The 16,665-nt window shown below is 43.0% G+C and overlaps 1 protein-coding gene across 1 annotated transcript in view; it reads right to left on the bottom strand.

Annotated features, from left to right (window-relative positions):
* The window catches only part of PLXNC1 (plexin C1), a 120,850-nt gene that overhangs the window by 87,497 nt on the left and 16,688 nt on the right, over positions 1-16,665 (bottom strand). The window contains exons 5-7 of the mRNA XM_060244421.1: positions 15,371-15,479; positions 12,087-12,252; positions 3,626-3,701 (exon numbers count right to left, since the gene is read on the bottom strand). Of these exons, the coding sequence (XP_060100404.1) occupies positions 3,626-3,701; positions 12,087-12,252; positions 15,371-15,479 (351 nt within the window). The remainder of the gene's footprint in view (positions 1-3,625; positions 3,702-12,086; positions 12,253-15,370; positions 15,480-16,665) is intronic.

The raw sequence follows: 16,665 nt of genomic DNA, 5'->3' as shown, positions 1-16,665 counted from the left end.
CCCTTGATTTCTGCATGCATTTTTGTGTCTTTAATTTTTACTTTCTTTTTGCTGTTTAAATAATCCCTAAGGACACCCAGCTGGCTTCAACAAGGCTCAGGGCCTTTTCAGTCCAGGCCCCTTCATGGTGGAATGAGCTCATGCTAGAGATCCAGGCCCTGAGGGACTTATTGAGGTTTCACAGGGCTTGTAAAACAGAGCTCTTCCACCAGGTTTTTAATTAATCCAGTGGGTGTCCTTTGAATGTCATCACTTCCCCCAGTATTTCACCATTGTGGTGTTTATGTCATGTGGTTAGTCATCAGCCGTATGCTGGTGGGTGGTTTTCCTGCCTATGTCTATAAGATTTTTTATTGTGCTGCTCCTCATTTCGTAATGCTTGTTTTATTATATTATTTTAACTCTTTTATTTTACTATTGTAAGACACCCTGAACCCGCTTGCGGAATAGGGCAAGATATAAATCCAAAAATTAAAAATTAAATTAAAAATTTCTTTTAAGACCACTTTTACCTCTATATTTTCTGGAAGCCAGTTTTGAGTTGGCTTTTTCCATGTGTGTAATCTTTCTGATAGTTTTCTTTGTCCCTCTAAGTCCCATGCACCCCCAGCCCACTTTTCAATGATGGGATAGTTGTCAATGTCAAACCACCCTCTTCTCCCCGCTCCCCTACAGACAAGTGGCTTTATTTATTTTATATCCCGCCCTCCCCGCCGAAGCAGGCTCAGGGCGGCTCACAACATAAAACTCCACAGTAGTAAAATAATACAACCTATAAAATAATACATTCGATGAAATTATACTTTCAGTAATTAAAATCAGCATTTTGTGTCATTTGATGCTAAGATCTAAGTATTGTATCATTCCATTTTTCCAGTATGACGGCATTCCATCTGCAATGTAGGCACCATGTTAATTGAAGGTTAGCTGGAAGAAAATAGTTTTGCAGGCTCTGCAGAACAGGCCAAGATTCCGCAAGGCCCACACTTCCTCTGGCAGTTGGTTCCACCAGGGGGGGCAGCGATCGAAGAGGCCCTTTCCCTGGTGACTTACAGTTTGGCCTTCATTTGTTTAAAGCACTAAAATGGTGATATATACTGCTGCAATAATAGGTCAAACAGATTCTCTGAATTTCTAACTTTAATTTTTTAAAAAGTAAGTAACTAACCTCTTTTCTTGCAAGATATAAATAAAAAGGCATATCTCAGTATATCAGCAATATATCAATATATTGATATTTTAGTGCCATTTTTCTTTTAAAAAAGCAGCCATGATATTAATATAAATATGTGAGAGAATCACAGAAACAAGATCAAAAGCAAAAGCAAAAACCAGGTTTTGCTTTTGATCATATCAATATAAGCATGAGCAAAAAATAGAGGTACTGTGATACCACCAATGATTCCACTGATGACAACAGCACTTTACTTTGAAAATCCTGATTATATATGTGTACAAAAAAATAAACTGACTCCACAACTGTGAAAATGCAGAGAGAGAACTGATTTGTGGACTAGCCATGCCCAACACAGTTCCAATACTTGTGGATCAACTCCCAAGGAGGAGGAAAAAGAACACATTGGATTTATACCCTGCTCTTCAATCAGAGTCTCAGAGCAGCTTACACTCTCCTTCTCTTCCCAACAGGCATCCTGTGAGGTAGGTGAGCATGAGAGAGCTCTCAGAGAACTGCTCTTGAGAACTGTGGTTGACCCAAGTTCACCCAGCAGCTGCATGTGAAGGAGTGGGGAATAAAACCTGGTATGTCCAGATTAGAATCCGCGCACTAGCTCTCAGTAAGTCGAGTGCCAAAAAGTTCTCTCTTGTGTGTGTCTCTGTCATGTGAGGTATATTGTGTAAAAACACATGACAAAGCATTTTCAGCAGTGGCCCCAACTCATTTAATTGTAAGGTTCACTCAGCGGCTTCAGTAATGCCCATTAGACTGCAGCTGAAGACCAAATTCTCTTAATTCGTTTTTTTTTTAAGCTGGAGCTGCTCTTAAGCGTTATTGTGGACTGCAAGCTTTTGTTTTTATTTTACTTCTAGCATCTTTCTTCTATTGTTGGGTTTATTGTTTATTGTTTTTATGGTGGCTGAAAATCATCCTGAGCCTTCAGCAAAGTGTGTGTGTGTGTTTAACAATAATCAGCTGAGGGCAGTATGTCCTTTTTTGTACCACCTCTGGAACCTTAGGAAGAGAACAGGCTGTCAACATATACTCCACCTAAACAATATTTGATGGTCCTCATACAATGACAAGAAACTGGCTTTTCTTAAGTCATTTCTTGGCCTTCCAGAATCTTTGGTAAAGGCTTTTAGGCCTAGAAAGTTACAGAAGGCCTTCTCTGGAAAACTAATGTGATGATGACTTGTAGTTCAGAGAGGTAAGGGATGAGATGGATACAGATGCAAATGACATCATGGGAACTTCAGGGTCAGAGACCAGGAAAATTTTGTACTTGCATTCCATCTTCTGGATCATACTTTTGGCTAGGTTGGGCCTTGCATGGTGGGGATATGCCTGTTGAATTTTGGTGGGGTTGTCAGGTCTTATCTGGCTGCCAGTGGAGGATGGTTCACCCGGAAGTGACATCATGGTATGAGGCACATCGTGCTGGGGACACTCTACCATTTGGGTAAAAAACTCTATGGTGCCACGGAGTTTTTACCTAAATACTAGAGCGTCCCCTACGTGATGTACCCAGCACAATAACATCACTTCTAGGTGATGTCATTGCACCAGGCACATCAGGTGCTGGTGAAGCTCTTTGGAGGTGGGGACCCCCCACCAGCCAGCTCCATGTCAGTGGGTTGAGGTTCCCAAAACTGGGGGAGCTCCTGCCACCAGTGGGAGGCTGGGAACCCTAGATTTTGGCCTTTGAAACTACCTGTATTTTGTGTTTCAATCTGATCAGGTAACAGCTAGGTCAAAGGAGTGGAAAAACCTATATAGTATCTTAGGTTAGTTATTAAGATTTTATTATTTTTGCACAGTTTCTATATTCATACAATTTTGCGTATTTTTTTTATTATTTTTTTTTTGTATTTTTGGTGTGTGTGCGTGCTTCTGCTCCTGGAAGTTACGTCAACTGACTGTCTGTCCCCTACTGGGAGCCTGGAGGATATTCAGGGAGGTACTCAATATGCTTGCCCCCAACTCTCAACTGGGTATTTCAAGGACAGTCTCCCATCCAAGCACTAACCACAGTCAACCCTGCTTAGCTTCCAATTCTGAGGTCTTATCTGGGTTTGGGAGCTTCAGTCTAAACCCAGTATCTTGGCTTGCTTTGGACTACAGGTTTTTGAATCCCCACTTGCAAGTGCCCAACCTTGCAGGGCTGACTTCTTCTAACACAAAGTAGAGCTAGAGATCTGGTTTGCCAATGAATAGTTAGCCAGAGGGGCTGGTGATGGCTCATTATCCCAGGCAATGAGAATTCACTCCCCAGTTCTGTATGTTTTGTTTTGCCCTAACTTGTCAGTACCTTTAGATATACGACTACAAACCTCTGTGGTAACTTCAGATAATCAACCTCACAACATGCACCACACTGAGGAAGCTTTACAATACCACATCCCTCTTCATAAACCCACACTTAACACATTAGTAAATACATCTTACGTTTTATGTAAAGAGCAGTGGTTAAATTCAAATACTTCTGATAAATTCTGAGAGCCAGAAATGAGCAATACTTGAACTATAAAGAAACAGAAAAAAGGACATTTAAAGAATATGTTAAATATAAATACTATTAATTTAGAGAATAATTGATTTAATCCTAGAATCAAATAAACAAAAATTACCATGTAATTATTTTTAAATTATTTTTATTCATTATATTTATACTCCACTTTTCAATTAAAAGTATCTTCCAACTATTAAGGTCCAACCTCAAGATACAATACAGGAAATCAGAGAAACATGCGATGTTATAACACAGTCTAAGTTCTTCTTTTTAGAAAGGAAAGATGAGAAAAAGAAACTATGAGTTAGGGCTTTTCCCTACTGACTTCTTGATGCAGATTGGCTTTTTAACTTTTTAACTGCATCACTTTTCTCTCCCTTTATACACAACACCACTGTGTGGCTGTTGCTCTCCTTTTTTAAAAAAAATGTTTCCTGTTTTTTTTAGATTACAGCAAACAGTTTATAGAGTCACAGCATTGGTGTTCCCTCAAATCAGCAACTCATATAAACAACACTTTTCGAAGACTTAAAAGAACAATCCACTAAGTGGCAAGAATGGAGGGTACTTATTGCCTCTGGATGTTAACATTATCAATGGTTGCAGACATATACTCTCCATACTTAACCTTTCCCTCTGGCCTTCTTCAGCTCTAAGCAAGGTAGTCTTGTGGAACACTAACAACCAGATCCAAATGTTTCTGAACATTACCAAGAGTCATTAGTTTTCTCATTGTCATTACTTATTTTATTTTTATTTACCCGCCATTTTTCTCCTAAAGGTAAAGATAGTCCCCTGTGCAAGCAGCAGTCATTTCTGACTCTGGGGTGACGTCGCATCATGACATTTTCACAGCATACTTTTTGGGGGGTGGTTTGCCATTGCCTTCCCCAGTCATCTCCACTTTACCCCCAGCAAAATGGGTACTCATTTTACCGACCTCGGAAGGATGGAAGGCTGAATCAACCGTGAGCCGGCTACCTGAACCCAGCTTCCACCAGGATCAAACTCAGTTCGTGAGCAGAGCTTGGACTGCAGTATTGCAACTTACCACTCTATGCCATGGGGCTCTCTATTTTTTTTAAGGAGTTTACAACATTATCCACCACATAATCCTCATAATAACAAACCAGTTAGCTAGACTAGGCTCCGAGACAGTAACTGGCCCAAGGTCAGCCGTTGAGCTTCCACAATACAGAGGGGATTCAGACAGGGGTCTCCCAGATCCAAATCTGTCACTCTAACCAATATGCCACACTCAGTTACAAAAATGGTAAAAAAAAGAACAAGGTATGTTTGGTTCAGGTTTTGATTAGTTACCATCCAACTGTACATCCCTATAGTGATTTCCAAGACTATGCAGATAGTAGTCTACCTCCTTAACAGAGTAGAACTTGGGATGCCACTCTCCAGGCTGTGGTGGGGGTTCCCCAGTTTTTAGGGTTCCCCTGATTCCAATCAGTTAGCCAGTGGGGGAAGCCCTGCCTCCAGCAGTCATATGGGGCCCTGCTTAAAAACAGTGGGTACCACTGGCTCTTGCTTTGCAAGAGGCAATTTCATCTCTTGCAGGGAAGGAGCCTGCAGTGCCTTCTCTTCCCAAGTGGGGGTTGCTGACTCCTGCCATGCAAGAGATGAATTCACTTCTTGCAAAGCAGAAACCGGTGACCCCTGCTTCCCCACCCCCCACCAACCATTTAAAGGGAAGGTTCCCTTTAAATGGTTGGGAAAAAGCAGGGGTGTGCACAAGCTGCATCTGGGACATGATGACACCACTCTGCACCCCCTCCCGGAATGCTCCTCAAATCCCCCCACCAGGGACAAGATCGGACCTGGCAACCCCAGGTCTGAACTATTGTGATGCAACATGGTAAGTCTGCTAGTGTGGTCCGCTTTCCATCCTCACAACGTTTCCTCCATTGTCAGTTTGAAAGAGAAGAAATAGGAAGGGGGGGAGGCAAAAGTAATCAGCATGTTATGGTCAAAGGTAATGCAGAAACAGGGTCGATTTGCAGGGGAGCAATCAATAGGCAGGAGAGAAGTGTTTTGCCATAATGATCCATTCTGCATACACAGCTTACTTCTTTCACTGAAGTTGAGCTGGTTGGGGTTTACTTTGAATGCTGTGCCTACATTCTACATTTTTCTCTCTCTCTCTCCAATTTCTATTGAGAACTGCGGTATATATATTTTACATACCAATGAGAAAACCTGCATAGTGTTCTGGGATTGGTTTCTCCTGATTTGTTAGTTTCACACTGGGCATGCCTTTTGAAACAGGAGATTTTTCCAGCTGAATTTACTGTGGGATTGCCATTACTGTCCTGCCCCCCCCTTTCAGTAGTCAAAAAGTTTGCTGAAGAAAAAAAAGCACATTGGCAGACACTGCTTTAAGAATTTAGGGAGAGAGGGGGGAGGTGGAGATGACAGTGCTTTGCAGCCTGAATTGCCCCCATTGTTATTTAGAATGCAGATGACAAAAGGTGAAGAGATGTTAAGATAGACCCGACTTTTTTTTTTAAAGCTGCTACTGAACAGGGGGCTACCTTTACCTTTTTACTGCCACAAAGTAGGTTCCTGCAGCATTATTCTCATGTTTAAAATGTTTGTGGCCAGAGTCAATTTAAAAGGAAACTTTTTTTTCCAAATACAAAATTGCCCCAAAGAAGAATCAAACTTGCTGCACTAGCTCAGCATCTTAACCAACCAAGCAAATGAGTCAGACAAAGGTAATGACTTTCCTAATCTCCTACTTCAAAAAACATGCCTAGTGTGAAACTGACCAATAAGAACAGACCAATTAGCCTGCCAGGGGAGGGGAGGGGGAAAGTCCAAGGAAATGTTTCTTCTTTTAAAGGCTTGAAGTGAATTAAGAGGAGGGGGGAATACTGCTCTGAAAAACCATTCTTGGAAACTACGGAGATAAAGCGGAGTGACAGCAAAATGCTGGGGAAAGGATGTGGAAGGAATTTCAAAATCTGATGGGAGAGTGAGGTGAGTGTGCGAGTGAATATGGAAGCAGGTTTTTGAAGCGATGGAGGTGGGAGGCGAGAGCCGTAGTAAACACAAATGCAGAAAGGGCCAATATTTTCTCCTACCCAGACTATTTTCCCTCAGTCATATTTCTAGTGTCTAAGCCAGCTGCAGGGGGGCAGGCCAGTGCCGGCCCAAGGGCGGTGGTGCCCCAGGCAGGCTGTCTGCCCACGGCCCCCCTGCCCCCCGCAGGCTCTTCAAAGGAGTAGATGCTGCACCAGCCGGATCAAAGGCAGTAAGCACCAGGCACGCGCTGGGGGGTGGGCAGTGGGCAGGCTCTCACACTCTGAGGGGTGGCAGGAGGAGGCAGGCAAACTAGCCATTTGCCATGGGCACTGGGAGGCAGGGAGCCCAATTTAGCACCCCTACCTCCTGGCACCCTAGACAATTGCCTAGGGTGCCTAGTGGGTGAGCCAGCCCAGAGAGGGGGGCAACAATAGCTGTAGGAAATGTTGCAAAGGGAAACTGGCAGGCAAAGGAAAAGGTTAAGCCGCTTCCTCCCGCCCACTGATTCTTCAGCCTTTTATTATCACTAGTTCTATCACGAGTCAGAACTAATAAGGGAGAGGGGGCAGTCTTTAGGATTTCCTTCATCAATATTAATAGCTTTGATCAAAACCCTAGTATTTTGCATCTCCAAATAGAAAGCAGAAAAGGCTTTCCAATCCTTTTGCTGGCCTAAAACTCTTCTGAAGAACCAAGAAACCTCTTGCATCTTACTTGGGAGATCTAACATCAGATTATTTATTCAGGATAAGCATTAGTAAAATTTATAATAAACTATTAAAACTACAGTGCATAATAAAGCACCTTAATACAAATTATTTATTAACAATATGAATACTATAGTAGTAATCACATTAGGAAATAACAAAACATATGAGCTCTTTCTGCTTCACCCAGAAAAGTGCACTTGAGGAGAAAATTTCTACTGCATAGTTCCAGAAGAAGTGCAAAGCAGCAATAAAAAATCAGATCAATGTGGGTATAGCACAAGTGCATGTCACAGAATCATAGAGTTGGAAGAGACCTCCACAGTCATCTAGTCCAGGGGTCTTCAACCCCCGGGCTGCGGACCAGTACTGGGTCACAGCCTGTTAGTAACCGGGCCACCAAGCCTCATTGCCTACCCCCCGAGGTGCCATGCAGCATTGCCGGGCCCCACGGCGCCTACACCCCACGACACCTCCTCCTCCCTCCCTCCGTTTTTACAATGTTAAGGCTGGGGAAGGGGCCGTGAAGCATCTTCTGGGCTCTGTAAAGACCCACCCCCCTGCCGATCAGCTGATCGGTGGGGAAACCACGGTGAAACCATGGCAGTAGTGCCAGCAGCCTGCTGAAAAAGCCGCACTGCCCTTGCCTCCTTCCCCCACCTCACGGTGCCGTGGGGGGGGGGGCTGCGAGGCCGAATTTGGTGCCTCCACCCTGTTGGCCCTGAGACTGTGGTGGGCTGGCCAGCCCTGGAGATGGTCCCTGGTGCCAAAAAGGTTGGGGACCACTGATCTAGTCAAACTCCCTGCGCAATGCACAAAATTCACCAATACTTCACCATCCCCTGCTGGAATGACCTTGGGTCAGCCATAGTTATCACAGAGCTTGTCCTTGAAAGGGCAGCTTCTGGGAAAGGAGAGCTCTCTCAGCCTCACCCACCTCACAGGGTGTTTGTTGCGGGGGAGGAAGATAAAGGAGATTGTGAACCACTCTGAGACTCTTGAGTGGAGGGCAAAATATAAATCCAATGTCTTCTTCCATGCCCAGAAGATGGGGGAGGGTGAGAGTACAGGATCCCTGGCCAAACTGGCCTGGAGAAAATTGCTTTCTGGCCCCCAAAGTGATTATCAGCATTGATCAGCATTTCCCTAGGCATGTAAGAAAGGGCCATGAGAACTAAGCACTGATGCAACTCTTATTGCCCTCCCTCTCATGATCTGCCAAAGTTCACAGAATATTGCTGCCAGATGGCCATCCAGGCTGTTTAAAAATCACCAATGAAGGAGAGACCACCTCCCAAGGAAGCCTGTTCCACTGAGGAACTGCTCTGTCAGGAAGTTCTTCCTAATGTTTAGCCAAAAACTCTTGATTTAATTTCAACCCATTAGTTGACCTTCTGGAGCAACAGAAAACAATTCCTCACTATCCTCTATATTAGTGGTTCCCAACCTTTTTGGCACCAGGGGCCGGTTTTTTTGGAAGACAATTTTCCCATGGACCAGTGGGGTGGGTACTGGTGTTTTTGCCGCCCCAGGTTGCTTCCCCCATCCATGCCCCATTTCTACCCCCCATGAGGGTCTTTAAATGAGGGGTAGGTGAAGGTTGCTGCAGCAGGCGAAAGGGCAGCAGGTATGCTCTGCCTCACTCCAAGGCAGCTCTTCCTCTTTCATCCACCTGGGTCCCAGGTGGGCAAAAGGGGCGGTGCAGTGCCTCTGTCTCACTCTGTAGCCCGGTTGCTAACAGGACATGTACCAGTACTGGTCCTCGGCCCAGGGGTTGGGGACCCCTGCTCTCTATATACTTGAAAAAGGTGATCATATCACCTCTCAGTTGCCTCCTCTCCAGGCTAAACATGCCCAGCTCCTTCAAACATTTTCTAATAGGACTTGGTCTCCAGACCCCTCACTATCTTAGTTGCCCTCCTCTGGACATGTTCCAGCTTGTCTATACCCTAGAGTGGCCATAATGTCTGAAGGTCAGCCAGGGACACCTTTGGGGGGGGGAAGGTAGGGGTGTGCGCGCGCGAAGCGCCGTAAGCAGGAAGTGACATCACTTCCGGTGATGTCGTGCCACCGCCGGAAGCAGGAAGTGACATCACTTCCTGTGACATCATTTCCCCCCGCGCCACCTGCCGGAAGCAGGAAGTGACATCACTTCTTGTGACATCATCCCCCGCGCCACCTGCCGGAAGCAGGAAGTGACATCACTTCCTGTGACATCATTTCCCCCAAATGACATCATTTCCCCCAAATGCCACTGCCGGAAACAGGAAGTGACTTCACAGCACTTCCTGTGACGTCCCCAAAAATCCCCCAAATATCACCGCCGGAAACACCAAGATTATTTATAGAGAGGGAAAGGGGGAAGTAAAGTTAAATGAAACTCTTTTTTTACTTTTTTCAAAGTGAGAAGACTAGAGAGAACGGGTTCCATGCTGAGAAGCCAGTCAGATTCCAGTGAGATTCCAGTGAGACTGTGCTGCATAATGCAGCCTATTTATTTTGTCCTGTTTGCTCTGTTGGCTCTATCTGCGCCACCTTCATCACTTTAGGGGTGTGGATCCCCCAGTGGGGTGGTCTCCCGACTCCCTCCGCCGGCTGTTTCTGATAGCCCTGCGCCCCCTCTTTCATTTGATATGTGTCCCGTGCGGGTGCCACCCTCCCACCGGGAGATGCCGCAAAATGAGCCCCCTTGAGGCTTATGGCGGCAGGGCTCGGGGGAAGCGAGCTAGACTGCTGTTATTTTGAGGGGTTATAGAGTGTTTTGAGCCCGTCCCTGTGGCATCGGTCCCATCGTTGTGGGACCCAGGGGGCCGGCGCAGCGGCACGCCGAAGCAGCCTGTCACTAATAACACAGGTCGAGATGCAGGACAGGAACCCGGAAGTGACCGACAGGCTGGTCCAAAAAACCAATACATCTAATGTAGTCAGTCATTTATTTCCAGTATTCTTCTTTCCCTTCCTAGGCCACAGCCTATCAACAGGAAGAACTGAAGAAAATGCAACCTGTGCCCCCAGTTCCTTCACCTTTTTACCCAGAACCACATAATCTCTTTTAATCTATTGTGGGTTGTGCCGGGCAGTATCATTTGTTCCCACATGTCTGTTCTGTTTAGTTCTTAATTCTCTAACTCATTTGTAGAGATGCAGCTCTTTTTCCTGGAAAAATCCCTATGCCTGTAATAGCTGCTCAACATTCCAAACATCAACAGCTCCACATTTTCTCATCGTATTTCAATGCCAGGAAAATTTTCAGCTGACAAATTTCTATCTGTCAAGCAGCACTTAAGAGAACAAACAAGAGCCCTGCCAGAAAAGAAAGTTGGTAACTGTACTTATTGCTATCAGCATGCTTGTAAATTGGCTGAAGTGGAAAGCCTCACCTTGGTGCTCTGTCTTCTTTTGGAAGAGAAAGTAAATTTTAAAAAGACTACAGGAAATGTGCAGATGACACATCCTGCATATTCTTGGCAATTTCCTCTCTATTTCTTCTATGAGGAGGTTGTCCAGAATAGTGATACTTGACTAGTGATACACATACTGGCACCATTAGAATGTGGAAGTAGCATAGATGGAATACAGGGTATTCATAACAATTATTAAGAATCACTCTTCCTCAATCTCCATGTTCACCAGCAAGTGTAAAATGGTGCTGCCTCATGCCAACCCTACCTGCCTCAGATTATCCGTCCATGATCTTTTGGTAGTAACCCTGGACATACAGAGTTTCTCCTAACTCCGTTCCCCTTGACCACCAGCAAGAGTCTTCAGTGAGCCATACCATGCTGACACTATCTGCCATAGATTATCCATTATAATAATAGAAAATTACTTTTTACTCCCAACTTTACTCCTTGAAATTTACCAGAAATTATAAATAACAAAATGCCTCTAGACATATCAATGTCCTTCCCAGCAACAGTGGACTTTTTGTTTCTATCAGGAAGAAACCCATGTATTTTGACAGACTGATCAGCAGGACACATGAAATGGTGAGAACCACTTGTCTAAAAGGGCACGTATGTAAATGGTTGGCCACCTGGGGAGGATCTGATGTTAGGGCATTGGGTAGCCCACATATTAAATGTCAAGTGGCTCTATAGAACCACAGAACTGACCTGAAATTGACTATACAGTTGTTGTAGTTGGTAAATAAGTGATTTTGTTCTGTCAGATTGGTTCCATGGTCCTGAGGAAGACTGAAGAAACCCCTGCCACTCCAGAATAGGGAGCTGACCGTTTGGATTCATCTTGAGCCTATAAGGGACTTTTGAGAAAGTGCTATACAACTGTGTTAAAGTCTTCTTTGTACTTTTTGCAAAGAATTCCATGTATAGGATAACACCTATTGTTTGTTGCAGTGTGTTGGTCATATATACTGCATTCAAATTGTAACAATCAAAACACTGAATGAAATTTATACTGTGATTCATAGCAAGGTGTTTTTTTCCTTGTACTTCTTTAACTCCCTAGAGTTACCTCTTTGCCAAGAGTACACATGTAGCAATGAATGGGGGAGGGGGGGAATAAGAGTTTGCATTACTAGTAGCATCTTTTTATTTAATGCATTGTGCATATGAAGACTCTTGAGTTATCTAGCATAATAAAGGACAGAGAAAGTGGCATGTGACATAGGTAAAATATTAAATAAGCTTACCTTTGCCAGTTATAATTTCAGAATGCAGAGAACAGGAACACTTTATGATATCTTGAGTCTGAGTCTTATTTTCACAAAGTGATTTGTTGGTCTGTGCATTAATCACCTGGCAACTGGAATGTCTTTCAGAAAGGTCTGAAAAATTTCCAACTGAAGTCACAGTTACCTAAAAACAAGAGCAATTACCATATTTCTTTAATTCTGGGAAGACAGACCAGAGAAACTTCAAAGAGACTAAAGTTAAAAACAGTACAAATATTGATGAGCAAGATTAATAGCTCAATCTCATACAGAGTACAGTCAGTCTAACAACAATGACATCAGCAGAATTAAACTGGAGTACCGTAATTCTACTGTACTGTAATTCGATTGTACTGTAACACCATTTCACCATTGTACTGTAACACCATTTGTACTGTAACACCATTTCATTCTATTTTAAGTATGTCTGTATTTGTTCTGATGCTTTGAGGCAAATCGTCACAGGCAAAGACTTCCAGAGTGGGGAACCATTAGTATCACTACACTAGCAAGGGGATCAAATTCCATTGAAAATTAGAAGAAAGCACTGCTGCAGAAAACTCCTGCTCTAGCAGAAGCCTTCTCCTTAGCCAAGTCCTTTAAGCATATAAAAACATAAGAACATAAGAGAAGCCATGTTGGATCAGGCCAATGGCCCATCCAGTCCAACACTCTGTGTCACACAATGGACAAATTATATATACACACACACACTGTGGCTAATAGCCACTGATGGACCTCTGCTCCATATTTTTATCCAATCCCCTCTTGAAGCTGGCTATGCTTGTAGCTGCCTGCCACCACCTCCTGTGGCAGTGAATTCCACATGTTAATCACCCTTTGGGTGAAGAAGTACTTCCTTTTATCCGTTTTAACCTGAATGCTCTGCAATTTCATTGAATGACCACAAATTCTTGTATTGTGAGAAAGGGAGAAAAGTACTTCTTTCTCTGCTTTCTCCATTCTATGCATTATCTTGTAAACCTCTATCATATCACCCTGCAGTTGACGTTTCTCCAAGTTAAAGAGCCCCAAGCGTTTTAACCCTTCTTCATAGGGAAAGTGTTCCAAACCTTTAATCATTCTAGTTGCCCTTTTCTGCACTTTTTTCAATGCCATAATATCCTTTTTGAGGTGCGGTGACCAGAATTGCCCGCAGTATTCCAAATGAGACCGCACCATCGATTTATACAGGGGCATTATGATACTGGCTGATTTGTTTTCAATTCCCTTCCTAATAATTCCCAGCATGGTGTTGGCTTTTTTATTGCAATTGCACACTGTCTTGACATTTTCAGTGAGTTATCTACCACGACCCCAAGATCTCTCTTCTGGTCAGTCTCTGCCAGTTCACACCCCATCAACTTGTATTTGTAGCTGGGATTCTTGGCCCCAATGTGCATTACTTTGTACTTGGTCACATTGAACCTCATCTGCCACATTGACGCCCACTCACCCAGCCTCAACATATCCCTTTGGAGTACCTCACAATCCTCTCTGGTTCTCACCACCCTGAACAATTTAGTGTCATATGCAAACTTGGCCACTTCACTGCTTACTCCCAACTCCAAATCATTAATTAACAAGTTAAAGAGCATGGGACCCAATACTGAGCCCTGTGGCAATCCACTGCTTACTGTCCTCCACTGCGAAGACTGCCCATTTATACTCACTCTCTGCTTCCTATTAATTAGCCAGTTTTTGATCCACAAGAGGACCTGTCCTTTTACTCCATGACTCTTGAGCTTACTAAGGAGCCCCCGGCCAGGTATCTTTTGAACATCACTATCCCAAAATATCAGATAGCTTTCTCAAAAGCACGACTCAACGCACTTTTCTCTTCGGTGCTTTTGGGACGTTACGCCGGGTACCCATAACTGGAAAGATTGTGCCCCTGCAATTGCAATTAGGTTGAAACACCCCACATTGTTTTGCAGTGCTCTAATTACAATGACTTGAGGGCAAGACTAATCTCTCCGATTCTCAGGTCCTTGGCGGGCAGGCAGGAGGATGAGCAAATTGCCTTCCTCCTGTCTGACTCTCATTCTGATGTTTCATCTAAGATTGCCCGTTTCTGTTACGCTGCTCAGTTGGAAAGGAGGGAAATTGAGAGTGTAAATCTTGGTTATGAGTTTTAACAATATGTGTAATAGTAGGAGTCAGGAATTTTGTGTAAGAGGTGATGGGTTTGTTTTTATGTTTTTGTTTGTATTAAGCTGGTCGGATGACCGTGAATAAAGAACTACTACTACTAAGGAGCCTTTGATGAGGAATTTTATCAAAAGCTTTCTGGAAATCAAGGTAAACAACATCTATTGGGTCCCCTTTGTCCACATGTTTATTCACCCCTTCAAAGAACTCTAACAGGTTAGTGAGGCAAGATCTTCCCTTATAGAACCCATGCTAAGTCTTCCTCAATATCTTTGAGTACATAAGGATATTCAGAAATGAAAAGTGATAAACAGTGGAATCCTATTGCAAGTTTACTTACAACTAAGGGTCAAACTAGATTATATCACATTGCTGAATCTGCTGTGAAGACACAGCACCATTTTAAGGGTATTTTTTAACACTTCAAAATGCTGCAGAGGTCAAATCCTCCTGAAATTGGCTCCTTCTGAAAATAGTGGAAGGCAAGAAGAGCCCTTCATCCCCCACCCCAAAGTATGCTGCAGGATCAGACACCCTCAGAATTAAAAAACAAGTATAATCTAGTTTGGCTCTAAGGTCCACTATATTCCCTGGGGCTTTCTCCCAAGTAAGTGTGCACAGAATTGTAACTGGGTTAGGAGATGGGAATCTGTGGTACTGCAGAAGTTACTGCCTTATTTAATACAGATCCCTCCCCACCCCCCAGTACAACTAGCAGTGCAATTTAAATGCAACAGAAATTCTTATGTTGCAGCAGTAGCTGCAGCAACATCCTGATCTTAGCAAATGTGGTTGGCTCAGGAAGCTCTCCCTTACCTGCCTGTACAGTTATGCCATTCCTGGTATATTGAAACAAAAACACTAATACCCCAAGGCTTCTGCATACACATATTCACTCTGTGTGTATGTGTGTGCATTGCTAGATCCCAGGATCAGAAAAGGAGACAAAGCATTTAGGGGGAGAAAGATTATTATTTATTTAGCAGATGGAAGTAACAAGATAGCTTCAATAAAAGGTTCAGCAACTTAACTACCATCAACTAAGAAGAAAGCCTTTGAATAATGACCTTACACCATCAATTATATTAAAATAAAATGTGTTTATAACATACCCCACCTCTGTAAGTACCAGATATGTGGATTTTCAGGCATTTGTCAGCTCCTTTTGAAATGTCTACCCAGTTCCTTGTGTTATTTGAACATTCTTCTTTTAAAGTGCACCTGAAATAAATCCAAATATGCATGTGTGATAAAAATGGATTTCCATTTTATATAGAAGTCTGATTTATTTTTATTGCACTAGCCCAGTTGTGACCATCCATCCTGATGTATATTTCTGTGTTACCTGCTCTACTCGCTTGTAGCTGCCCTGCCTGTAAATTCAATATTGCTTACTAAACTCTCACTAGCTTGAAAACTTGTGGTTCAAATGTAATTACTCAACCTTTATTATCATTTTCTCTTTAATCAAGCTGTTCTGTCCCCACAGCCAATCTGCCAGGGCTTCAGGGAAATTTATGACCAGGACACAAATTACTTATTTTACTTGTGACCAGCAAATGATGTGAAGTAACAGTGTAGATATTTACATCATAATGATACAGGGAGAGTTATATGTTATGAATGAGGAAGAGAAACTTCACAATGCTGCCATTTTAGTGCCACTGTTGTGTTCCACCTGGATTGTGCCCTCTTGACTATATAATTTACATAAATCTAGTACATTTTCCCCACCCTATCTCCAAGAAGCTCAAGGTGGTATGCATTTCTCTCTCTTCCTCTATTTTAGCCTCACAACAATCCTGCAAGGTAAGTTAGGCAAAGAGAGAGTCACTGGTCCAAGACTGCCCAGTCAGTCTTATAATGAGCAGGGATTAGAACATGGGTCACCCCAGGTATAGTCTAACACTCCTACACTACCTATCATGCATCAGTCTTATCAAGAAAGGCACACAGAGAAATATTTCAGATGGGCTGCTCTACAAATATGAAAGTCATTCTAGAGATATAAAATTCCTGGAGATTTTGAAGTAATAAGGAAAACATTTTTAAAAACATTTCTTTTTTAAAGGGTGGGAGATTGAAATATATGAATTATTTACTGTTTAAAATCAAGCCTAAATTTATTTTACAGCTTTAACAATATAAAATACATAATTATAAATAAAGTTTGAGTCCAGTGGCACCTTTAAGACCAACAAAGTTTTATTCATGGTATAAGCATTTGCGCACACTTTGTTAGATAACATCAGATGTCTGATGAAGTGTGCTTGCACATGAAAGCTTATAATGTGCACATAATTTTGTTGATCTTAAAGATGCCACTGGACTCATATTTTGTTCTGCTCATTCAGACCAACTCAGCTACCCCATCTGAATCTATCATTGTAAATAGTCAGCATGTAAA

The sequence above is a fragment of the Heteronotia binoei genome, chromosome 8 (genome assembly GCF_032191835.1).
Source record: "Heteronotia binoei isolate CCM8104 ecotype False Entrance Well chromosome 8, APGP_CSIRO_Hbin_v1, whole genome shotgun sequence".
NCBI lineage: Eukaryota > Metazoa > Chordata > Lepidosauria > Squamata > Gekkonidae > Heteronotia > Heteronotia binoei.
The sequence above is the reverse complement of the archived record's forward strand: the minus strand, read 5'-3'. Positions and strand labels throughout refer to the sequence as shown.